Below are 25,028 nucleotides of genomic sequence, written 5' to 3' on the forward strand. Positions count from 1 at the left end.
CATGTGTCTGATACTAGTCGAGCCAAGATAGCTCCCACACAAAATCTGATTTCCATACACTACCTATCATTATTTCACATCAAAATATTTCATTCTATAAGTTACAACAATAGCATATAAAAATTCACATAGTGTACTCTACCATAATATCTTCAACCAAAGACCTCTTATTGACAATCACAATGGTTAAAGTAAAGAACTATTTGTTACAAAATTATGTATAAAAATTTTAGCCAAATCCAACCGTTAACAAATTAGAAAACGGATTTTTACCGTAGCAATACAGAACATAAAAAACAAAGTGACATTCATATTTCTCTAAAAAAAATGAGAAAATCATTTCTCTGACTAGAGATATCTAATTATTGATCATGATGGTCAAAATACAAAATCAGATTTCATGGAATATCTTTCAAATTTTCAACCTGATATAATGGTTAAATAATTGGAAATATAGATTTTACAAAAATAACTCAAAAAAAAAGATATGATGTTCAACTCCCTAAAATTGTGAAACTGACTTCACTAAACACAAACCTCTAATAAAAGATTCCAACGTCAAGGTTGAAGAAATATATGTTACAAACCGTGTGTAAAAGGTTCAAGTCAATCCAACAATTAGGGAAGTATAAGAATGAGGGTTTTACTGAGACAATTCCAAATAAAGAAAAACAAAGTGACCTTCAGATTTCTCTCAAAATTGTAAAAGTTATTTCTTTGATCATAGACTTCTAATTATCAATCATAGTAGTCAGATTGAAAAAAATATATGTTAAATTTTAAGTAAAAAAAGAAAAAGGTTTTAACGAGATCACACAAATATTTTAAATCTCATCTGATTAACTCATTAGGATTACTCCAAATAAGTTTTATTCGGAGTTTTTATCAAGATAACTCATAACTTTATATAATTAAAATATTATACAATAGAAATAAATAAAACCAATAATATATAACAAGAATCAATTTACACTACAATAATTCATCTAAGGAAAGCATACAAATATAAAAAAATATAAAACATATCATAACATTCCAAATAAACCTAAACTCATATTACACAATACTCTTAGCTTCTCTGGCTTCAACACAATCTCAAAAATCTAAATTTTAGTATCCAAATCAGTAACTTCTAACTAAAAACTATAATCAAACTCTAATCAGTGAAGAATGATTATGTGTAATTATTATTATATTGTTTTATTATTCGTTTTGAAAATTTTGACATAGACAAATGGGACAAAGGTTGGTCATGGATTATAACTTTACAAAGTGGAATGATCATAAGACTATGACATATGTATATAAAATATAAAAATAAGTAAGTGTGGTTCATGGTGTTGCAATCGATAAAGTTTGAAATATCAATATAACAAGTACTTATGACATTATTTGAAAAAGAATAGTATTTCAAATTTATTTGATTATATAATGAAATATTATTATTTAATAATAATACATTTATACGTGTTTATAATGTAATAATTATTTAAAAATTATATGAACAATAGTTTATATTTAGTTAAATGCATAAAACAGTTTTATATATTTACTTTAAACTTTTTTAAATTATTCTTTTCGTATAATATTTTATAGCATTTGTTGATAAATCCAACACTTTTACGCGAACCCATTAAGAATGGTCTGATAGTAAAAAGTTAGGAAATTTATGCAAAATCTTATAGATAAATAAATTTTATTGCCATTGCTCCTGTACATGAGAGAAAATGCTGTACAAATAAATAATTTATAATATTTAAATTTTTATAATGAATGAATTTGGCCATCACAGATCCAGTGTGAATCCCTTACCTTTTCCAACGGCGACTTCGCTTTTCTGATGTCACCAACCGTCATCCCGTAACCGCCGTTATCTCTGACGAAAACCTTGTGTACTTCGCACGATTCAACTCCAACGGCCTTTCCAAGGCTCGGACCCCACTCCGCCATCACCGCCGGTATCCGTCGTCGGAGCCGCGCGTCCCAAACCCTCATCGCTAAATTACCCGCCGCATTTTCTCCGGCAGAAACCAACACCGCCTGATTAGGGCAGAGTCCATGCTCTCCACGGTAAACGGACACCACATTTTCATTGGAGGAAGAACATGAACGGTCAAACCCTAGCCCAAACCCTATAGAGTCCCATAACTTTACGACGCTTTTCGTGTTGGCGATTTCCGAAAGCGACAAGAAATCACCAAAGCTAGGACGTCGTAGGAACTGAGGATCGTCGTTTGTAGAACCTCCCATTCTGAAACACTCGTTCGTTCTTTCTTCTTGTTTTTCTTCTTCTTGGTCGTCTTCGAGCTCCGATGTTGAAGATGCCGCGTCATCGTGGTCGTCATCTTCGGCATCAGAGTAATCATAATCGGCGGTGATGAGAGGGATGGAAGTGGTGGTCTGGCGGAAGCGGAGAATGAGAAGGGTGGCGAGAAGCGTGAGAATGAGAGGACCCCATTTGCAGAAGGTGTAAGCTAAGGAAGGAGATTGAAGGTGAGAGAAGAAATTTAGATTTTGGTGGTAGAGAGAGAGAGAGAGTGTAAACATTGTTTGGGTTTTGTTGTGGAAAGAATAACTGGAAAAGGAGAAGTGTGTAGATAAGTATATAAATATGTATGTTGTAAGATAAGGAGAAGGAGGAAGGATAAGAGTTTGTAGGTGGGATGACGGTGGATATGTTCTAAGTTTGGAACAATCCTTGTGTTTGTTTATACAATGTAAGAGTAGTTTATGTTTCCTTTTGGAACATTTCAATTCCACGTTAGTTTTTGTTTCTCTATCCACATTTATCTCGTGCATAATAAATGCTTTCAACTGCATATTCTAAGAAGACAGAAAAACGGTAAAACCAAAGCACAAGTTGTGTATTACGTGCACAAGTCTGTTGCATGGAATTCATTCTCTCCCAACTACTCCAATTTTGTCTTCTGCGATTGGAGTACGACATCGTATCAATGTCCATACATACCACTATTCTACAATGTTCCAAATATATTATTATTTTTTTTAAATTATATATAATAATTTAATTTACTATTTTATTATTGAAAATTAGTTGTTTAAAAGTTAATTGGGTTTCAAAATACCATTTTATTTTAATATTCGCTTTGTCACACTAATATTATATCATTTCAATGTTATTAGTATATACCTGTTATTTTATATTATTAATTCATATTATTATATAATTATTAATTTATGTTTCTCAACATTTGATTTTTTTTTTGGTGTATGATTAAAAACACATTAATTAACTAATAAATGTAAACTGCAATATTTATTAATATCAATTTCAATTGATTTAGTATTTTATTAATATGTATAAATTAGTAATACCAATGTACGTACTCAAATAAAAGTATAAATTTTCATCTGTTACATTTATTTACTTCTGATTATAAGAAGTATTATTTATATTTTATAATTGTACTTCTACTTAGTAATAACAAATATGTAAGTTATTTGTAATATATATTCTTTACTTAATCAGATTGCCTGTTGTTGTTTTTGGATAAGATAATTAATACGATTGTTTAATGTTATGTTTGTTAGCGTGCTTTAATTTAGAAAGGTTATATTTAGAAGGGTTTGGATGCGTTTAGGTTCAGGGTTTGAATGCATTATATTTGAATAAAATAATTAAAAATGAATTGAAATTTAAGAAATTTTGAAATGTATTTTTAAATGAGTAACATAGAATTTTTTTAAATATTTTACCAAATATAAGAAACTTGAAGTTTCACTTTTTTTTTTCATTTTTCTTATTTATTTTATTCACTAAGGTTAAGTTGAGTTGACATGAATTTTAGGATAAATTGAGTCAAAGTTCAAGATAAATTGGTTGGACCGAAAGTCGAATCAGGTTTATTAGGATTGAAGAGATTGTTAGATTGACCAAGAGTGTAAATCTTATCGAATCGACCAAGCCAAAAATCAAGATGAGTCGGTCCATAACAATTAAGGTGAGTCAATCCAAGTTGAAAGTATAAATGATTCAATTTGGGTCAAAGGTCATGTTCATTTGGCTGAGATAGAAGTTCGAGCCGATTTGAATCTAACCAAATGTCAATATGTGTTAATAGGCCTAAGAATATTATTAGTTTGTCTGGATTGTGATAAGTTGGCCTAAGAAGGTCCTAATAGGTCAGTCTAAATAAAAGGTTAAGACAAGTTAGTTCAGGTTGTAGGATATGACTACTAGACTTGGATCGAAAATCGAGATAAGTCAACCTAAATTGAAAATTAAGTCGAGCCATTTTAATGCAAAGATTAGGAACTGAAAATCGAAATAAATTGACTTGAGATGAAAGATATGATTGAATATCAAAATATTTAAAAAATTAAATTACTTTATGAAAACAATAAATAAAAAATCCAAGATATTTCCATCACTCCATACTATCAAACTATTAAACAATTTATTCAATTATTATGTATTTCATTTTTTTAATGATTACATTTCTTTATCCTAACACAACATAATAGTTTTATTAATGTTAGATAGGGTATAGTTAAAGTCCACTCTCCCTACTTTTAATTTGATGTATTGTTATTTATTATGTTAATTATTTTTAATTTAATTACATAAAAAATAAAAATTAATTATGAAAATATTAAAAATATAAGAATAATAATATTTATTATCTTTACAAAATTAAAAATAAACAATAATAGATAAAAATAAATTAATAATAATAATAAAATACATATTAAAAATATAATAAATAAAAAAATTAAATAAACTAAGTTAAAAATCAAATAAATTAGCTTGTTAAATATAAGTTAAAATTTATTTAAAGTAGCTATTTTATTAAATATTTTTATCTTAGTTAAATTAGCTTGTAGGCTGAGAACTGTGTTATAAAAAACGTTCTTAATTAAAACATGTTTTTTTTTCAATTCATTTATTTTTTATTAATTTCTTTTTTGACTTTTAGAACGTTCAACTTTTCATAAGTATATTAATTAATAATTAATTTTATACTGAACATAAATACAGAAAATTTAAAAGATAACGTTTTATTAATAGGCAAATAAAAAGTGAAAAGATGTCCATAGCAATAAAAACTTTTTACAGGTGTGACTCTAGTTCTAAAATATAACCATTACATTTGGATAATCGAATAAGGCCAATATGTTACAAGATCATAAATGCAATAATTACAAAATTAATCGGTTTGATTACATTGCGAATCTCATATATATTCATTAATTCCAAATTAACATTTCTGAGATTATTTCTATATTCTTAAGGTCACTTTGGTCACTAGGCAATTTTGTGAATAATAAAGAATTATGTAAAATAAACTATAGAAGTTATATATGTTTTAGACTTATTCGTGTGCAAAATAAAATTGCAAAAACTTATTGTTATTTTAGTATTGAGAAAACCGTGATTTTAATCCGAGTTAAACCGATGAATAAAATATGTGCCTTTCTTTTCATTTGATTTGAACCGTAAAGCACACTCCAAGTTGACGTAACGCAAACAATGTGCACTCTATTCACACAATTCGAACTGAAAATGAAGAAATCAGGTCTCTCCCACGCACTTATAAATAAGTGTAGAGGTGGTTCAGGAATTGCATAGTTCTGTGAAGGAGGAAGATGAAGTGCTACAAAATCCAGTTATTGGTCACGCTTTCATTCATTCTTTTGCTTCCAAACACCAAAGGATGGGGAGAAGATGGCCACGCCATAGTTTGTAGGATTGCTCAGGTCACCAATCACTTTATTTCTTCTGTTGCTTTCATTCATTCTCCCTATGAGTGCTGCTGTGTGTTTAAATATATGCATCATCACTTAATTTCCTCTTTCTATGAACAGTCTCGCCTCAGCGATTCAGCAGCAGATGCTGTGAAAAATCTGCTGCCAAAATATGCACAAAACGACTTGGCGAGCGTGTGTTCATGGGCTGATCGTGTCAGGTTTTATTTGCACTGGTCTTCTGCATTGCACTTTGCTGATACCCCAGACAAGCTTTGCAATTTTCAGTATGACAGTAAGTTCATTTCTCATGTTCTGCTCCTAATTTTTTATCCATGTTTGTCCCGCTTAGGATTTTGGTATTTATTTTCTCTGTCTGTGTTAAATAATCAAACACTATTATAGGATACATTATTTGTACAGTTCTGAAAAATTATCAATTTCTGATAGTGCAGAATCTCAAAAATCAGATTCGCTTTTGGGATTCTGAAATTTATAGATTAGAAATCCGGTGAAGGGGGTGATGTGGGATAGTTTTGATCGGTTGTCTGAAAATTCAGGGGATTGCAAGGATCAGGATGGTGAGAAGGGAAGATGTGTTGTGGGAGCGATTAAGAATTACACAGACCAGCTCCTGGACTATGGCAAAGACACTCAATGTAAACCATTGCTTGAGCTTACAACCTCTATTTGTTTCCCTATTGTTTTGTTTATATCTTATTCTCTCACTGACCAAATTCTTATTGAATTGGTGAAATCATAATATCAGATAACCTCACACAAGCTCTTCTTTTCCTCTCTCATTTTATGGGAGATGTACATCAGGTGAGCATGATAAAGCACCAAAAGCACCATATACTAAGCTAGCATCTGACTTTGCAATTTAGTTATTGTAATGGCTCTTTTGCATGGTTAATCTGCAGCCTCTACATGTGGGATTTACCTCTGACAAAGGAGGCAATTTAATTAACATTCACTGGTACAGAAGGAAGCAAAATCTTCACCATGTAAATCTAATTCTCAGGTTCATTGACTACTATTGTATGATCTATTTCACCATCTACTCTACTCACCAATTTTTTGCTACACAGGTTTGGGATGTCAACATAATTGAAACAGCCGAAGAAAGATTCTATGACTCAGACATAAATAGCTTCACCAAAGCCATTCAACAGAATATAACGGTATTTTATCCCAATGGATGATACTTCTTATCAAAGTTTGATGCTTACTCCAAATTCTCTGAAACAGAAAACATGGTCTGATCAAGTACGCGGATGGGAAACCTGCAATTCTAAGGAAACTACTTGCCCAGATATGTATGCCTTTTGATCTATCCCAAAGCTAATTTCTTCATCACCAGTATCCGTTCAAAAAATTATAATTTATTATTTTTGCATTACAAGAAAAATATTGTACCCAACTCCTATAGTTGGTCTACATATGTTATTGAAATATATCTGTTTGATAAACTTTAGTGGGTTTTTTTCAGATATGCTTCTGAAGGCATTCAAGCTGCCTGCAAATGGGCATATAAAGATGCTCCTGAAGGTTCAGTGCTAGAAGGTAAGATAATAAGTATGTGAAGATAATAAGTATGTGAAGTGTAGGTTTGATTGACTTTTACAGTTTATCTCACAATATCTGAAATAATGCTCTGCAGACGATTACTTTCTATCACGTTTGCCAGAGGTCAGTTTGCGATTAGCTCAAGGAGGAGTTCGATTGGCTGCAACTCTCAATCGTATTTTTGGCTGATGTAACATGTTATGGAATGTCTTTAGCAAAATGTATATTCATTGGAAGAGAATAAAGTTTGCAGCAATAATTGTACTCTATGCATCGTATAGTTTTCCTAATTTGATTCTTTATGCACTTGGCTCTTAACTTATCAACCAAAAGGATTAGTTCATTTTGACAGCTAAACTCAAACGAAAGCACCTCTATAGTTTATACATATGGTTTTGATATTAGACTTATTTCGGAGGAAACACCTACTGTGACATGTATGACTTTAAATTTTTTCTCTATAGTAAAATATGTAAACATACAATTAAGTTATGACTCTTATTCTGTCTCTTAGGTTCTTGTCCGTTTTATTCTGTACAGATACTTTTTGGATTTTAACATTTATATGAAAATATATTTTCTTTCTTATCCTTATTCAATCAATTCAAATTTAATTTAATTCAATTAAAAAATGTAACAGTTTATTTCATATATCTTAAAAAAACTCCAGTGTATATTTTTTAATTGAATTATGTTAAATTACATTGAAGTTAATAAGATTAGAAGAAGGAAAATCAAAACTGTGTACAATCATGGAAAGTTTCATTGCACATGAAAAATATCTAAATTCAAATAATATGATTATGACAACAAAATAAGAGGAAAATTAATCCAATAAAACCAATGTCACATATAGCTTGTCAAAAAACAATAAGTTTATTTAGTTTTCTTAATTTCTTAAATTAACGAGTGATTTTTTTAGTCATAGAAATGTGACATTAATATTTGTATTTTTTAAATATACAATTTAAAAAATTTCATGAAAAAAATATAAGTAATTTAATGTTTTATTTTCTTATATTTAATTATTTATTTCATAATAAGAATAATCTGTTATGGATTTGATATATTCTTTATGTATCTTTAAAAAACCAGATATTTTAGGTTATGAGAATGAGATAAACAAAACCATATCAGACAAATAAAACAGTCATTCCCCCAAAAAAGAGTTAACAGAATAATGGTGCTCACGAGAACTGAATATATCTTGAATTGGAAAAACATAAATGAAGAAAATAAAGCACAAACCGATGTAATAAGGTATCAAAATCAACAGATTTTCTTCATTTTTCCGCATTCTAAGACTATATGGTGTAAAACATTCGAAGGTATGGCTCCCAATTTAATGTACAATTCATCAGGAAATCTTTCATAAAAAGAAAGGCACCCGCAGACACCTCCAAGTCAAGCACATTTGGAACTCCTGACACAAAATGAATTTGAATATTTTCACATGGTCAAAAGTAATTGTCCCAGTTCAGGACAACCTTTGCTTAGCCTCGTCAATGTGGAACATAATCTGCAAATATCCAGGCAGAAGATAATTAAGGAAAATTGGAAAGGAGTAGAAGAAAATTTTCAAAGGATTGAATACATAAAAATAAATGCTGAACATCTCAAACCTTTGTTCCAACGTAAAATGTCACAAGCATGCCACCAAGGACGGGCAAACCTGTGCCATGGAATTTCCAAATGAATTTTTTACTGTACTTGATTGCAATTAAGTTAAAAGGCTAAGGATAGTTGGCATACCTTCCTTGTGAAGGAAAGAAGAAAGCAGCCAGTTAATGCCTCCCGGTCCAACCACAAACCCAACAAGATTAGCCACCTGTCAAGAAATTCACGGTATTTAAATTATATATGGACTATATTTTTGTTTTATAAACAAAATACAACCATTTCTACAGAACAGATATAATAAACAGTCAGCAGAGAAAAAAAGCATTAATAAGTCATTTTTCATCAACCATCCAAATGGAAAATACTGTTTTGATATGGTTCAGTGTACAGTGCAAGAAGCAGGACCTGGGACATAAATTTTAGCATGACTCTCTCTCTCTATATATATATACACACACACACACACACACAAATGTAGAAGTAGTGATCCATAAATAAACTTGACTCAGGTTCAATTTATATTGTGCGGGAATTTGAACGTCAAATTTGTTGTATAAAAGGCCTTGCACTGGATCATATGGTTCAATCAGATTACTTGTTGCATCATTAACTTGGCTCCTTTAAAAATCCTTCTTATACTTTCTCAGGTAGCCACCAGAGGCCACAAAATTGACGACGATGTTAAATTAAAATATAATAAATAAAGATTACGATATTCATAAATCTCTTAGGCTAGTCAGGGACAAACCATGAGGCACGTAATTGTGACTGCCCCAGCAACAGCACTGAGTTCACGAAATATGCATACTCCAAAAGAACTTTGAGCCTGATAATCAAATTTACCTCCATGTTAGACAGCAAATCACAACTACAGATCAACGAAAATTTTAATAGCAGAAGAAAATTGTGCATATGAATACCTGAAAGGTTTTTCCTGCTGATTTAAAAACCAACTCAGGGATGAAGAATAAACAGGTCAACCATGCCCATGAAAGAAGCTTCCTAAGGTATATAAGAATAATCAAGCATAAAATATCTGATAAAAAACTGTGCAACTTTTATAGGTAGAAATATTGAACTTCAACAATAAAGGGAACTTACCACTCTAAATCATGCCAGATTGCAACAAATGTGAATATAACCCACACATTTAGTAGCTTTTTCTTAGATCCACCAAGAGGAATGTAAATATACCTGAATTTCTTGCCAATCAAAATTTAAGTTATCTGGGAAAACAAAAAGGGAAAAATCCAGGAAAAATAATTGATTGCACCTCACAAGCCACTTGTTGAAGGAAGCATGCCAATTTTTCCAGAAGCCTTCCAAGTTGTGGCAGTTATTAATGCATTTTGGCATGTTTTCCGGAGCCTCAATTCCATTTATCTACACTTAATAACTCAAAATGACTTTCTTCAAATATGTATTTGGACATTTATGTGAAATTCTTATCGAGCAATTAACATACCAGTGACCAAAATCGGAAAAAGCGCCAGATCAATAAGAATTTTAGCCACATGAAGTTTAATACCTGGAACAAATAAATAGAAAAGATTGAGAAGGCAACATGCTGAACTAATTTAATTGTTATGATACAATAATAGCCCTTAAGCCTTATCCCACTAAATGAGGTTGGCTGTGTGATTAGGAGACGTGATTAGGCTTGTTAAACCACTTAATTGAGGAATGTATATTCTCTTACACCATATCCAATGATGAACACGTCCATAGGCGATAAGTGCTTCCATAAATCACTAGTTAATTAAGAAATCATTTCAGCAACCAAACAATGAAATTGGATTAAAAATTAAATATAACCCGAGGTCCTTTCCTGAATACTGAAGTTCTCACCTCTTAGCAAAGGCGTTATAGTAGCATAGATGAGTCATTAATTCCATGAGGATAATACTCAACATCCAGCGGAAACCATAAAGTATCACATTTCTAACCGAAATAGCGTTTTGAGGAACATCTAACTGCCAAAAAATAGAATAATATCATCAGCAAAACAGAAACTCAAGCAACTCTTCAAAAGCACTCGACAGCAGTCAGTGACACGAGAATCAGTCAGAAATTGTTAGAGATAAAATGGGGCATTATGGACTGTGTAGGTCTCAATTAAACAACAGATAATATTATATGTACTGAGTCATAAAGACAAGGATTTACAGTTACCATGCTTGAATAATTATGTTTTAAGATACAACACTAAATCAACCCATAATCACCTTATTTACATTAGTCACCCTTTAGAGAATATAAATAATATGCATAAGCTTGTTACATATATAACTAATTCAAGGAAATGACTAGTGGAGACATTTGCCAGTTGATCATTTAAATTGACAAAGCAATACCTCTTCGCCTTAAAGCTCATTTGTTTCCTTTTGCTTTTGTACAACTTAGAGAATTGGTACAATTACTTTTTACCAAGTTTACACTAGCACGACACCTTCTGAGGTGGCTTATGGCAGGAAATTACCAACAACCATACAATGTATTCAAGGTAAAACAGAAGTGAAACAAGCTGCCTATGAGTTGATTGAGAGCAGAAGTTTTTACACGGCATAAGACTTAAGGAAGATTGTTGATTTTCACTGACAATCAGAAAAGTTTCACATCAAGGGTTGCATCTATATCAAGTATATACCTCACAGGCAAGCATTGATCAAATCCTAAACTTGCTGCAAGGAACTTTGGTCCTTTTCAAGTCTTCTCTAAACAAGGTGCTTTTGCTTCTAAACTGAAAAGAGCCCAGGACTCCACAATGTCTACCCCACTTTTCATAGTAGTATGGTGTTAGAAGACATCTTTTCATACACAAGCAGCGGCTTTTACTACAAGATTCTTCCATAATGGACCTCTAGCGAAACAGTGGTTAGTGGTACAATGGAAAACCCACTCTATCAATTGTAATAGGAGAGGAAGGTTTACACAAGTCCCAAAGCTAGAGATATAAGTTCCGGAGTCATGCTACATAGAAAGATCGATATGTTGGCAAGGTACTCTATCAATTCAGAGTTGGTTATGTATGCGGGTGGGAGAGATGGAGCATGAGGGGGAATTGTTAGATATATATCACGGGTATCTTGAGGGGAGGATCATTCTGAAAGCATCGGTTGCAGCATTTGTTGAATGAAAGCTAATCTTTGTAATGGTTATTGCTTCTAGAAACATATAATCAAAGATTGCTATTTCCTACAACTTGAATTGAAATCAGTAATCAGATCCCACTTCTCTGTGAATGTTTGTTGATTATGATTTTCTCTCCCTATCAGTCCCCCCTCAGTCTCTACGGACAGGGATGCTCTCCAACTGATTAACTCTTCTCATCATGTGTTCAACACTTGTGCTCAACACGTGCCCAAATCACCTTAAGTGAAAACTAATATTATTTTATATTGTTGGAAATCTTATATTGACTAAAGATATGATCAATAATGTAAGGACTAGAGATGTAACTAAATTATAGTATATAAATAGTTGTAAACCTTACCTTGCAAATCAATTTTTTAAAATTGAGTTAGACTTAAAGTCTACTTTCTAAGATCTATAATAAGAGCTACCCATATTTTCTCTAATGCTTTTTTTTTTATCATAGTCCTATTTGAATAAGCTTCTCCGTAAGTAATTATAGCAGTTATAACCAGATTTGAACATATACATGGGCTAATTTTAGCTTATAGGATAAACTTGTCTCTTTTTTTTGTTTTATTCTCCATAAGGTTATGAAGAAACTTATTCAAAAAAGCACTTATACAAAAGTTGTCTAGTATGTTTAATCTTAACTGTGTTGACTTTATTCCATTGCCGGCTTTTAACCATCCAATACTCCATTCCATGTAACATAGTAGGTATTTAGATGTATGGTAAAAGTTTTCCTAAAATTTGAGTGCCTTTCGCTACAAATAATACATGAGGAACTTCTGCCCTACTCGAATCCTTTTGGTTATACCATCAAATTTCTAAACAATGACTATAAATGTGGTTTGTTTTCCAATTCAAAAAAATTACCTCTTGCATGTACATCTCCTTTTGAAAATAATACCATGATGGTTCATTTCCTCAATAGAGGTTTTAATAAGATCAAAACTATACACAATGTAATGGAAGTCAATAATGAAGCTTAAACCACCAAAATAACTTGCAGTCACAAACCTGTGAGGCAAAAGCATTGAAACTCAGTATTGGACCAGCGATATAAAGTGGTGCATATACCAAATAAGAAAGGTATGTGATATATCCAAACCTGTCATTGGGCAGACTTCTCTCCTGATAATGTTATTAAAATTAGAATTGGAAAACACGAGTTTACAGGGTCAATAGAAATTATAGCTACATAAAAACATAAGAAAAGTAAAAAACATAACCAAGCAACTACAATAACTTTCACCTTGAGCTTGATTTTAACTAGCAGCTATCCTAACCTGTAAAACTTGATAGCATGATTTTCCGGATTTACAAATATGACAACGTTGATAATGCTTCTGCAAATATCAAAGAATTAGACAGTGGAAAATATATTTACTAATCATATTGATAACCAAAATCATAAAGCTACATAATTAATTAACAATGTACACTAGACATAAGTATTGCAAGCTGGGATGTTTCAAGTAAAGGTCCAGAAAATGTCAAAAACGACCAACCAAGAAACATGAAGATGGCAACATAATAGGTTTTACCTAAAGGATATTAACTGACCAAGGCTGTTCCCAGTCCATATTCTAATCTGTAGAAAAATACAAAAACTACAACCTAAGAAAAGTAGTCTGCCCTTATGCACTAGTGGAGTGAAGCATTCAAGAAAAAAAAAATTGAATAATAATCATGTACATTTATGTCTTTGAAGTAACATCAAGAATAACTCTTTATTAATAAAATTTCATAATAATTTGTCCCCAGCAATTATAATATATTGTCATTCTGAAAATATATTAGGTTACGAGTGAGGCTGCCCAACAGAATTTTATATTCAAAACAAACAAGCGCTATTTTCAGAAAGAAAGAAATACCTCCTGATCAAAATGAGAATCTCGATTAGTCCAGTGATAATCAAATCCGAAGCTTATCATGCGCAAAACAACTGCCACAAACATCTAAGCTTAAATATAAAGAAACATATATTAAGTTACCGATATTGTTAAATTACATAATGGTATGAGAAATGAGAACAGAAAGATGTGTATAATTCATAAAAAGCAAAACAAAAAATAGAATTTAGATCACCAAATTTTAATATTCTTATCCATTAGTGTTCTAAATAACAAATCTGAGTAACATGACAACATTCAAAAGGTGAGGAGTGATTGAATTGGCATGATTTTATATGAATGCAGTGATGGGTGAGGAACAGTCCAACATGCGTGAATCATGGGACCAGTAATTGTAAGAATCACATATAAATGGATTATTTTGACTTTCTTGGATACCATAGGAACTCAATTAAATAATGAAAAAAAAATACCAAAATTGAAGCATATATGCCACCTAAAGCTGCCTCGGTAATTTTCCAAAAATGCCCATTGTTGCCTGCAACGTAAATACATAATCTTAAGTCGAAATGGAATTACTCCTACAGATCAACGTATCAATGCAACAAATATTATGCTTGTTACCCAAATATAGAGAATGAATATCCTTCATAAATCCGATTACAGAGAAGAAACAATATGTTGTAACTCCAAACTATAAGTGGAAAGTACTCCTTCTGTGCAAATATCTGCTCAAACAGAAATAGTCTTACATGACAACTATGGAAAAGTTATAAATATGGTATTAAGTGCAACAACACAATGATTGACCAAAACATTATCTATTCAGGAACAAACGGTTTATGTTATGGTTACTTAAACATCAACGAAAATATGGTTAAAGCATCAAAAGTTGTTAGGTTCAGTTAATACTATTATACTGTCAATGGATATCCAGGACCAGAGTTGTGAGCCCAAGCTGATTTTTTATATTGTGATCTGTCATTACAGTTTTATGGATGCAAGGAAATATTTTCCCAGCCATAAAACAATTGTTTGGCCTCCAAACTCCAATATTTTTCCTTTTGGATGTACTTGTTCTTAAAATAAATTTATTGGAGCTTCAAGGTCAAACGGACCTGCCCTTCTACAATACCCAACCCCCCTCTGCCAAAAACATCTCCATATTCTCCATTGGAAAGACATTTCTCCCACATGAATCACAAGTCTCTCACTATACAGAACTTAGGAGACTGCACTCTTTAGAGCTGTCCTTCTTTAGAAGGTTGTCGACAATGCTTGCTGCAGGCTTCTGATGTAATAATTTTTACTATACTATTATTGTTTGGTAGAAGGTATTGATTTAAATAATCCATCATCCATGGAAACACCATTCTCACTAAAGTGTACTAAGTTTCAGAAATTCTAGAGTCCCAGCATTAGAAATCCAAACAGTTAGCAAGAAATAAATAAACAAAACAAAATCTTACATTTTGAGGAGAAGTATCATTCCTATGAGAAATACAAGAAATCAAATATAGATGTCTTTTTTATTACATTTTGTATATATATGACATGCAAATTAAAATAAAGCAGCCTGAGGGAAACTAATTTTAATGAAAAATAAATAAAAAACAGAACTGTTATGACATGTTGATAACTTTAAGTAGGCGATTAAAAATTTAAAATCAACAATGTTACAGGTTCCCAACTAGATATATTACAACTAATACATATTCACTGTCCATTACACGCACCTTTACAAGAATAAAATTACCAGTAGCTATTGATAGGATAAAAACAATGCTGCAAATGAAACAAATTCAAGAGTCAGACTGAAGAAGGTAAAGAATAACAACAATGGAAGAAAAAACAACATCAAATTAAATGGTGTACCCTACCATGCTCCATGAAGATATGACAAGTAGGCCAAAGAAAATAAAAGCCACACAATGGACATTCCTCTAACTCTTAAATCAAAGAAAGCTTTCATCAAGTAGGCAAGAAGAGTGAAAATTCCAAAGACAAGAGTAAGAACGGGTATATTCCCTCTAAAATTCCTCCACTGAGCATCTGAAACATCCTTTACACAAAACAGAACAGCATGTGTGTTTGATCAGCAAGCAACATCACCATCTACTGAAATACTTACAACAGACAAAATATCATAATGACCAAAAAAAGCAGGATCATACATTGAGGTGATTAGCTAAAAGCCAACCCGGGCGTAAACCTGACAGCTGTTTGTAATAATCTACGAAAAACAAAACCCAAAGCACTCAATGCGCAGCAACTAAGCAAGTAGTACGAGTAAACACAAATACTGAAACAATATTATAAAGTAGAAAAGGAATAAAATATATACCGCGAGAGAGTTGAAGTGAACGGTTGATGATAATAACATAGAAAACGATTGCATAAATCACAAGAAACCACAATTCTCTTCGCTTCCAGTTCCCACTCTTACTGGAATTAGCAGATATAGCCATTTGCAAATTGACCTCTACCAATTTTTCGTTTCCCTGTTTTGGCAACAAGACAATTTTGCAAATTACTTCCACTTTTCATGCAAAATCAAATTAAAATTAACTTTGCGATGAAAACAATCTTCAATAATTTATATACATTTAAGAAATTGGACGTGAAAATTGAAGTGGGAAGTCTTCAACTAATCGACGGAGAACAGAAAAGAGGTTCAGGGTTGGATGAAAAGTGAAAAGTGCGGTTCATGCTTTGGAGAAGACAAGATCTCTTACCATCACTCCTCTTTTTTTTATTATTTTTTTCCACCACCAGACCACAAAACGTGATGATTCCTCTCTGGCATAATGTTAAGAAAACACACAAAAAGGCCGGAATAGCGTCTTTTGTCAAAAACGGCCCAAACATATTAACAAATTTTTGAATGTCAAATTCACAATTTTTTTTCTGCTTACACCTCTGCAATTTATTTATTTATTTATTGTAAATTTTTCTATAAAAAAATTTCTTCTTGTGTGTATTAAATCATAATGACATACAACCTAGCGCGTGGATAAAATTATAGCAAGAGTATTTCAATCTAACATCTTAAGTTTGAATTTTCAATATATCTAAAGTAATAAAAGAAAAAAAAGTTTTGTCACACATGCTAAGTCCACACATCACCTATATCCCAATCCCTATGCACTATTACGTTCATGGCCATGTGTGATTATCTCCACCTATGAAATATTTGTGATATCTACTGAATAATGTTAATTTAAGTTTAGATATAATAATTTTTTTATGAAACTTAAGTAGAATACTTTTAAGTATTTTTAGAATTACCTCTTCCCTTCTTATAAGAATTGATTATTTTAATAAGAACAATCTAAAATAACCCAATGAGTTAACGATAAATAAATCTAGACATTTTATTTTAATATAAACATCGAATATTCATAGTTACTTCGTATGAATGGAACTATTAAAATAGCAGTGGTCTTCTGAAATAAAACGAAAATTTTAAATAAAGAAATACAAATATAGATTTTAATATAATATTTATATTTTTTTCAAAAATATTAAAAGAAACAAAAATTATGTATACATGTGAATGTTTGAAAATGTGCAATGATTCTTATCGTGTAATAAGCTTATATATTCTCTGTATTTAAAAATAAGATAAAATCATATAAGGTCGGACTTGGACCACAATTATTAATCCATGACAACTAATTTTTTAAAAAATAAATAAATAAATCATCCTCCAATTTGATAAAAAGAATTAACAAAGGTTTTAAATGTTTAAGATTTGTGCAGTTGAAAATGCAACTGCAGAATGTCTCAATCCTATAATTAGGTATTGTATAGAGATTAGAAAAGAAGGTAGGAATAGAAAAAAAAAAAATCTGAAAAAGAGAGAGAAACCCTTGCTTAGGGTACGTGGCAACTTATTTAATGAAGCTTAATTACAGGGATGTACCCTATTCTTAAGTCATAGATATGTGCCCACCACGCATGCTTTCCCTGTAACCTAATAACGATATTTTTGTACTTGGATATACGACACAAATGTTTAGGATTATCTGATAAAAATAATTATGTTTATCTTTCAAGTAAATTAAATTAATATAAGAGGAAATTGTGTTTATAAAATAATTAATGAGAAATAAAAATTTGTTAATGTGTTTAATCCATCACGTGTGACATTAATTATGCATCGATCTAGTAGGATTTTAGAATGAAAAAGGAAAGCGATAAAAAGCATCTATCTAATCTATAATCTAATCTATGCTATCTCTTCCTCCACCTTCACACTACTTTGAAACCTTTATGGCATCTCCTCCATTCTTTATGTGAAGTGACATTTTCATGTCCACTTCATATCACCTCTCCTTCAATCATTGACTGTTCATATTATTACTCTCACTTTTCATTATATCATCTCAAACAAACCACCAAAATTTATGCTATCTTCCATATATGTCCACTCTAATCATACAGCCTTTGGAAACTTTAAGCTTTTAAAATACATTTCACTCTTATTTTTTATATTATAAAATTCAATTTTTATTTTTAATTTAATTCTTTACATAACTTAATATAGGTTTGAATTTCTCATCCATAAAATCAATTTACAAATATTATCTAATAAATTGATTTTATGAAATGTAGTTAAATTTAAAATTCATTTTTAATAAAATATTAAAATTTATTTTAGTTAAATTTATTGTTTGTTTAAATTATTTTATTTGCTATCCAAAATATTTATTAATTTAATTTTCCATTCAACATGTATATATTTTGATTTAAGAAAGTATTGAAAGACTTATATTAATTAAAAATAAAATATTTCACGTGTATATATTTTGATTTAAAAAAGTATTGAAAGATCTATATTAATTAACGATAAAATTAATTAAAAATATATAAATATATGTACATTTTATTTTAAAAGTATTAATCTGTGAATAGATCAAACAGTTTTAAAAATATATAAGAAAATATTCTCATGTGTTGGTGAGGTTGAGAAGCGAGAGATATACGAACCTAAATATTTTGATGTTTTTAGGGTTTGCGTTTAAGACTATTGATTAAATTTAGTTAATGTTGTATAGTTTGATTTTATATTTTAAACCTTGATACACAGTATAATTTAATTAATAAATAGAGAGATAACATTTCTTGATTTACCTAGTCTACTTTACAATTTTATTTTTGCGTGTCCAGTAAGTTTATCAGTGTTTAATAGTAAAATTTATAATATTTTTATATATAAAATATCTTTATTTTTACTCTTGAAAAATTCCCTCCAACAAAAAAACTTATGTAACCATGTTATACACATACATAGAATATAATCAGTCTAAACAGACATCCATTCTTCTTTTAATATTCTTTTTCTTGAATTCAAATAAAACATATCATCTTTAAGCTTTTTTAGTAACCATATTCAAATATCTTTAGTGCCAAACCTTTCACAGTTAATTTAAATATACACATTATTCATTGTTAACTAATTAAGTCTTACAAATGTAAGTGGGCAAATGTTTATATACACTCACTCTAAATCATAGAAATTAAAATTATCTTTATCATTCATTAATGATTAAAATCGATATTTTGATATGCTAAACAAACTAAAATATGATTTATATGTTGCGTAAAATTCCTAAAACATTAGATACGTTCTTTAAAAAATTGTGTTGCTTTCCTCTTTTTAAAATTTAAACAACCTTTTTACGCGTTTGTTAGTAAATAATGATAAAAAGAAAACTTATATAAATATGATGTTAATATAATGTTATTATACATCTGATATAAATTATTTATAATTATAAAACCTACTTGTTAAAATGATTATCCTCGTCAACTTTTCATCTGTAATCATTACTAATAAGATCTCGATATATGCTTAAATTTTAGATAGATAAAAATAGCAAGAAAAATGTTTTGAAAATTATTTACATTTGAGTATAAAATATATTTTACTCTGATAAAAGTTGTGACTGAAACAATTAGTATTTCCGGATAATTGAGCCCTTTTGGCTTTGGGTTTGAACATCTTTTTTAATTTTTATGTAAAAATCTATTTTGGTGTATATTATGTTGGTATTTTTGGGGTAGTAGAGAAATTTGGACTGACAGTTTGATTGTTGGAATATTTGTTTATCTAAAAAAGTTGAGAGATGGAATATAATTTAGTTCAAATATATACTTGTTGTAATGTATAGACTGGACGGTAATATAGTCCGCCTTCATGTTGGTGAAAGTCGGACAATTTAAGAATAAAGTCAGGACAAAACTGAATATAGTTGGACTGACCGGTCAGTTAGAGACGCTCGATAGTATGCAAAAAGTAGGTTATACTAAAGGAATTAAAGTAAATAATAATTAGGGGTGTTGGACTGAGATTAAAGTTTCACTAATCTCGGTCTACGCTCTAAAACTATAAATACAGATCAAAGTAAGATGTAGATGATCGTATTTATTGTGCATTTATTATTATTATATTGAGTTACCCAACGGATAGCTTACTGACTTTAAGCATCAGAGAACCTTTGATAGATACACCTCCAAACAGTAGATCGAAGAGGAAGACTCGAACTAAAGATTAGACGATTGAAGAGCAGAAATTGTGTAGGTGTTGAAAATGACTCGACCTCACACCCAAAAAATTTAAAGATAATTCTGTGTGTATAGATTGTTTACTCAATGCAATAAGTTACATTTTCTTAATAAATACTTGCATTAAAAAATTAGGCTTTATATTTAGTGTGTTGATGTTGAGGATTCTATACTTCACTGTAATGCATTGCGTTTGATGTACGTCATATTTCGTGGGCGTACTTGTATGCAGTTTCTACATATAGATATACCGCTATTTATTTTATTCATGCATGTTTGTAATGTTAATTCAGAATATTAACAGTGACGACGCTTATCCTGTTTTCATATATTTCCTATGTTAAAAAATATATACACATTTATTTATTTATTTACTTACAGTTTTGATTTAGTCCTGCAAACCCGCATTTCTTTCATACAAATTCACCTAATTCCAAACAAAAATATGACTTGGGCGTATAAAAGAAGACAAAAATAAAAAATAAAAAGGATAACAACTCTATAAATATTTTTAAAAGATAATAATCTTTTCCTTTTTGGTCTTTGTTTTATTAAAAACCACCTGTAGAGAAACGACACGTGTTTCACCCACTCAGCGAACGTCAAAAGATACCTTGTTATCTTTCTTTCTCGAATTCCATTCATACGAGAATATAGATAGTTTGTGCAGTTAATAATGGATAGGATCTTCAAAATATATTTTGTGGTGTTAAAGACTTTTTTCTATAATATATATAAATTAGAGAAGGTCAAATATATAAAATTTATTAAAATTAAAAAATATATATTAACTTTTATTTGTATAAAAAGAATGAGAAGACAAATCCCCATCACAGACAAAGAAGCTCCGTCACTGATGGGAAGTACCTATATATATATATATATATATGAAACTATTCACTAATAGTTATCTTAAAAAAAATCAACTATGACACTTTTATTAGTTAATAATGTAAAAAGGAGAAATGGTAAAGGTAGATTTTAATACGATATATATTTAATTGTACATCTTCATCTACTATTTATTTATTTTAATAGAACATGTATTATATGATTGTCCGATTAATTCAGGATGGGACAGTCTATACAGTTAAAAACATCAAGACGACCATTCAAGAGATCGAGCAACTGCACTATGTAGATCGAACAATTATCTTTAAACAAGGATTAGGTTTGATAGAGATTAGTATGAGACAAACATGATTAACACCAATTAAATCATAATTAGGCCATTAGTGAGCCAAAACTTATCCTGAAATCTATAAATATAAGTTTAAAGTAGGTTTAATACCTCTTTTGGTCCCTAGAAAGGGGGCCAATGTTCAATGTGGTCCCACCTTTTTTTCGAAGTTCAATGTAATCCCATCTTTTGTAAAAAATGTGCAATCAAGTCCTTTTTGCAAACGGCGTGAAGTTTTTAACGGAGCAGCTGACAGGGTGGACTGAATATCATTACGTGGCTTTGTGTGGGTAATACGTGGCAGAGAGAGGGTGATACGTGGCAGAGAGAGGGTAAATTTGGTAATATTAGTGAGGTTATGAAATCAGAAGTTAGGGTTAGAGTTTTCCCGAAATTTTCTGGCGAGGAGTTTGATAACTTTACTGCCTTAGCAGAGAAGTTGCGTGCTGATTATGACTTTGGTCACACCCTGAATGCTAAACACCTTCCAAGAGGTAAATCATCAGTCGCTGGCCCTGTAATTAGGTTATTCAAGCCGTTCGATGAACTTTTTGTTGACTCCAAGGTAGTGCTGATTTATGTGGATTAATTTTGCAATTTTATTTGATGTTTTAATCTAATACTGGCTGTCAAAATTAACTCGTGTTTGCAGGATTTCCAAGTGGATACTCTAGAGAAATTTGTTGAGGAGTCCAGTATCCCTGTCGTTACTATCTTTAACAATGATCCTAACAATCATCCTTTCGTTGTCAAGTTCTTCAACAGCCCCAATGCAAAGGTAAATTTGCTGTTTAAGTCAATTTTGTTCTTTCAATATTGAACTTGAGATTTCCGTATTATTAACGCTATTGCAGCTGAATTTTTATGTGTTAAATACCTCCATGTTTCATTAATTGCTATAGCTGGGTAGCAGAGCATGGATTTAAATTGAGGTTTTCAGTTGCGGCCATTGCGCTACTAGCAGCTTTTTGCCTTCTGTAATCTGAACAAAATAGCATTTTCCTAAACTACTTTTCTTTCCCCTACCCTTCCTGTTCCATAATATCTATTATTTTCTTTGTTTTGGTTGTATGCCCATTTTATCTCGTGTTAAAGAAACTTAAATTGTTGATATTGGCAGGCAATGTTGTTCATCAACTTCACTGCTGAAAGTGCTGAATCTTTCAAATCAAAATACCACACACCACAACCATGGGACCACCGAGAAGATCCTTTGCCCCAACTTCTCGAACACGATGAACACCCTTCAAAAGAAGCCATTCGTATCCCAAATTAGCAATTTCTCTAAAACTCCTGAAACCCTAACTTCTGATTTCCTAACCTCACTAATATTACCAAATTTACCCTCTCTCTGCCACGTATCACCCTCTCTCTGTCACGTATTACCCACACAAAGCCACATAATGATATTCAGTCCACCCTGTCAGCTGCTCCGTTAAAAACTTCACGCCGTTTGCAAAAAGGACTTGATTGCACACTTTTTACAAAAGATGGGATCACATTGAACTTCGAAAAAAAGGTGGGACCACATTGAACATTGGCCCCCTTTCTAGGGACCAAAAGAGGTATTAAACCTTTAAAGTAAAAAGGTAAGTAATTGTATTTATTACACATTAACTGCAAGTAGCTGAATTTTTATTAACTTTAGCATCAAGAGTACCTTTTACACTAGAGAAAAAAAGTTCAAAGACAAATTATGACAAAGATTAGTGTTAGGACATACAAAACTCAAAAAATATATAACCTTAATCCATAACCGAAACATACCATGATATATAGGATTAAATTAGGCTAATATTTTTTATTAAATTATTATAATTGTGAATTAATTTTATATTTAAATTAATATATTAATGGTGATACATCTAAAAACTACTATGTTTAAACAAAGAATTAATTATTAATATGTTTATTAAGGTAGAACAAATTTGATTAGTTAAACAATTTGAAATAGTTGATTAAGTGATTTAAATTTTTTGTAGAGAGTCTCTCCGAATTAAAACACTATCAATTATATTAAACAAGAAGAATATGTAAAAGTTATTATATTTAATACAACTTTAGAAGAGTAAGTAAATATGGTGGAAACATGTGATATCTTAGCTTTCTTTTAAGATCACAACACTTTAATTAAATCGATACAAAGGTTAGATTAAATCAGTATAGTTGTTTGTAAGAGTATGTTGATAATTAAAGTGAGTTAAGTTACATTGAATACAAATGATAAAATTAAATAAGAAAAAAAAAAGACTTCAATGTTTAGAGATTTTAAAATTTTAAATTAAAAAGTTATATTAATTTTTTATATGATTTAAATTAAGATTACATATATATAATTTTTTCTAATAAACTCTCTTATAAGAAAAGAATCATTTTAAAAAGAAATACACCAATGAAAGCAGTCATACCCCCAAAGAAGATGATTGAAAATCATTTATCTGTAAATCTAAATCCTACATTAAACAGAAATGGCAAAATTTTAAAAAAGAAATTATAAACTTAATGTTTTGATATTTTAAATTAGAAATGATATCAAAAATTTTATGTAGGTTACCCTGTGACATTTATATAGTTCCTGTTAAATCGAATCCCTTCCAAAAAATTCATCAAAGTCTAAGTAAATGATGTGAAATTGATCGATGAAACTTTTGTGGTGTATGCCTATGGGTCTTTGAAGTAAAAAATCAAGTGCAGATAACCGAAATTGGTGAGCAGATAGGCTCTGGGTAATGAAGTTAAAGTAGTACTTAATTTTATAAACGTGGATTTGAATGAAATTGTTGCATGTGTTTATATGTAGTTAACAGGAGCACGCGAGAATTGATGGGAAGAAAAAACAGAGAAGGAGAAAAAAATGGAAACAGCTGGCTGGCCGAGACAAACGTAATGTCCCCACTTTCTGACCAAACTAACATTTAGTTGCTGACGTGCTTCTTCCCCACCGCTCGCCTTCCTCTTACATTGTATGTATCTCTACACTGTCATCTTCTTTTCACTCCCCTTTTCTCTTCCTCAGTCAAACACGTTACTTATATAGAAATACTTGCAAAACACACCACATTCTCCATCCATTCATTTCAACTTCTATTTTTTCTTCAGTCTTAGAGACGCCTTTCCTCTTTTCTTTTCATATTAACAAAACATATATTGTTCTCATCATCAAACACTGTTAAACATTAAATGTAAATACACTTTTCTACACACATTCAGATCATGAGCTGTCATTTTATAAGACCCTCAACTCAAACATTCTGTTACATCTGAATCTGTTCATAAACTTTCGCCACTGCTTTCTAATTTAAGTTACAATTTATTTTTCGAGCACCAAGAAATTTTAGTAAAAAAGTACTTTCAATTATTGTACTCAAACTATAAAATTATAAGTTCAAAAT

General features: G+C 30.6%; 4 protein-coding genes across 6 annotated transcripts; 2 read left to right on the forward strand and 2 right to left on the reverse strand.

The window, feature by feature from the left end:
- Positions 1-1,667: 1,667 nt before the first annotated feature.
- LOC108324810 (uncharacterized) lies at positions 1,668-2,657 on the reverse strand. The gene has a single exon (XM_017557737.2). The coding sequence runs from the start codon at positions 2,545-2,547 to the stop codon at positions 1,765-1,767; it is 783 nt and encodes a 260-aa protein (XP_017413226.2). The 5' UTR covers positions 2,548-2,657; the 3' UTR covers positions 1,668-1,764.
- Positions 2,658-5,505: 2,848 nt separating this feature from the next.
- LOC108325579 (endonuclease 2) lies at positions 5,506-7,544 on the forward strand. The gene is made up of 9 exons (XM_017558676.2): positions 5,506-5,718; positions 5,827-6,001; positions 6,267-6,365; positions 6,476-6,531; positions 6,630-6,713; positions 6,798-6,890; positions 6,958-7,025; positions 7,199-7,272; positions 7,370-7,544. The coding sequence occupies exons 1-9, from the start codon at positions 5,608-5,610 to the stop codon at positions 7,462-7,464; spliced, it is 855 nt and encodes a 284-aa protein (XP_017414165.2). The 5' UTR covers positions 5,506-5,607; the 3' UTR covers positions 7,465-7,544.
- Positions 7,545-8,444: 900 nt separating this feature from the next.
- On the reverse strand, positions 8,445-16,654 carry LOC108326470 (membrane-bound O-acyltransferase gup1). 3 transcript variants are annotated; one of them, XM_017559995.2, is made up of 20 exons: positions 16,491-16,654; positions 16,231-16,387; positions 16,061-16,119; positions 15,767-15,948; positions 15,623-15,671; positions 14,511-14,614; positions 14,360-14,424; positions 13,908-13,978; positions 13,320-13,379; positions 13,051-13,164; positions 10,744-10,868; positions 10,595-10,646; positions 10,361-10,423; positions 10,169-10,278; positions 9,997-10,089; positions 9,816-9,897; positions 9,644-9,721; positions 9,028-9,103; positions 8,898-8,947; positions 8,445-8,794 (listed from the first exon to the last, which is right to left on the reverse strand). In XM_017559995.2, the coding sequence occupies exons 2-20, from the start codon at positions 16,352-16,354 to the stop codon at positions 8,753-8,755; spliced, it is 1,599 nt and encodes a 532-aa protein (XP_017415484.2). In that variant the 5' UTR covers positions 16,355-16,387; positions 16,491-16,654; the 3' UTR covers positions 8,445-8,752. The 3 variants fall into 3 exon arrangements, with proteins under 3 accessions (XP_017415484.2, XP_052730785.1, XP_017415486.2); XM_052874825.1 differs by lacking the exon at positions 13,320-13,379; XM_017559997.2 differs by lacking the exon at positions 16,491-16,654 and having other exon boundaries at positions 15,767-15,938; positions 16,231-16,308.
- A 4,767-nt stretch (positions 16,655-21,421) lies between these two features.
- Positions 21,422-22,927, forward strand: LOC128195725 (protein disulfide-isomerase-like). Its single transcript, XM_052874077.1, has 4 exons — positions 21,422-21,430; positions 21,941-22,201; positions 22,289-22,414; positions 22,757-22,927. Exons 1-4 carry the CDS (start codon positions 21,422-21,424, stop codon positions 22,910-22,912), a joined length of 552 nt encoding a protein of 183 aa, XP_052730037.1. The 3' UTR covers positions 22,913-22,927.
- Positions 22,928-25,028: the final 2,101 nt, after the last annotated feature.

Source organism: Vigna angularis, chromosome 3 (assembly GCF_016808095.1).
Source record: "Vigna angularis cultivar LongXiaoDou No.4 chromosome 3, ASM1680809v1, whole genome shotgun sequence".
NCBI classification, from domain to species: Eukaryota; Viridiplantae; Streptophyta; class Magnoliopsida; order Fabales; family Fabaceae; genus Vigna; species Vigna angularis.

Coding starts and splice junctions, on each gene's coding strand:
- LOC108324810 (XM_017557737.2), bottom strand. CDS start 2,547: ATGTTTACACTCTCTCTCTCTCTCTACCACCAAAATCTAAATTTCTTC.
- LOC108325579 (XM_017558676.2), top strand. CDS start 5,608: ATGAAGTGCTACAAAATCCAGTTATTGGTCACGCTTTCATTCATTCTT. Junction 5,719..5,826: donor TAGTTTGTAGGATTGCTCAG/GTCACCAATCAC, acceptor TTCTATGAACAG/TCTCGCCTCAGCGATTCAGC. Junction 7,273..7,369: donor TGAAGGTTCAGTGCTAGAAG/GTAAGATAATAA, acceptor AATGCTCTGCAG/ACGATTACTTTCTATCACGT.
- LOC108326470 (XM_017559995.2), bottom strand. CDS start 16,354: ATGGCTATATCTGCTAATTCCAGTAAGAGTGGGAACTGGAAGCGAAGA. Junction 13,165..13,319: donor CATGCTATCAAGTTTTACAG/GTTAGGATAGCT, acceptor TAACATTATCAG/GAGAGAAGTCTGCCCAATGA. Junction 10,279..10,360: donor TTTTCCGATTTTGGTCACTG/GTATGTTAATTG, acceptor TATTAAGTGTAG/ATAAATGGAATTGAGGCTCC.
- LOC128195725 (XM_052874077.1), top strand. Junction 22,202..22,288: donor AACTTTTTGTTGACTCCAAG/GTAGTGCTGATT, acceptor TCGTGTTTGCAG/GATTTCCAAGTGGATACTCT. Junction 22,415..22,756: donor TCAACAGCCCCAATGCAAAG/GTAAATTTGCTG, acceptor TGATATTGGCAG/GCAATGTTGTTCATCAACTT.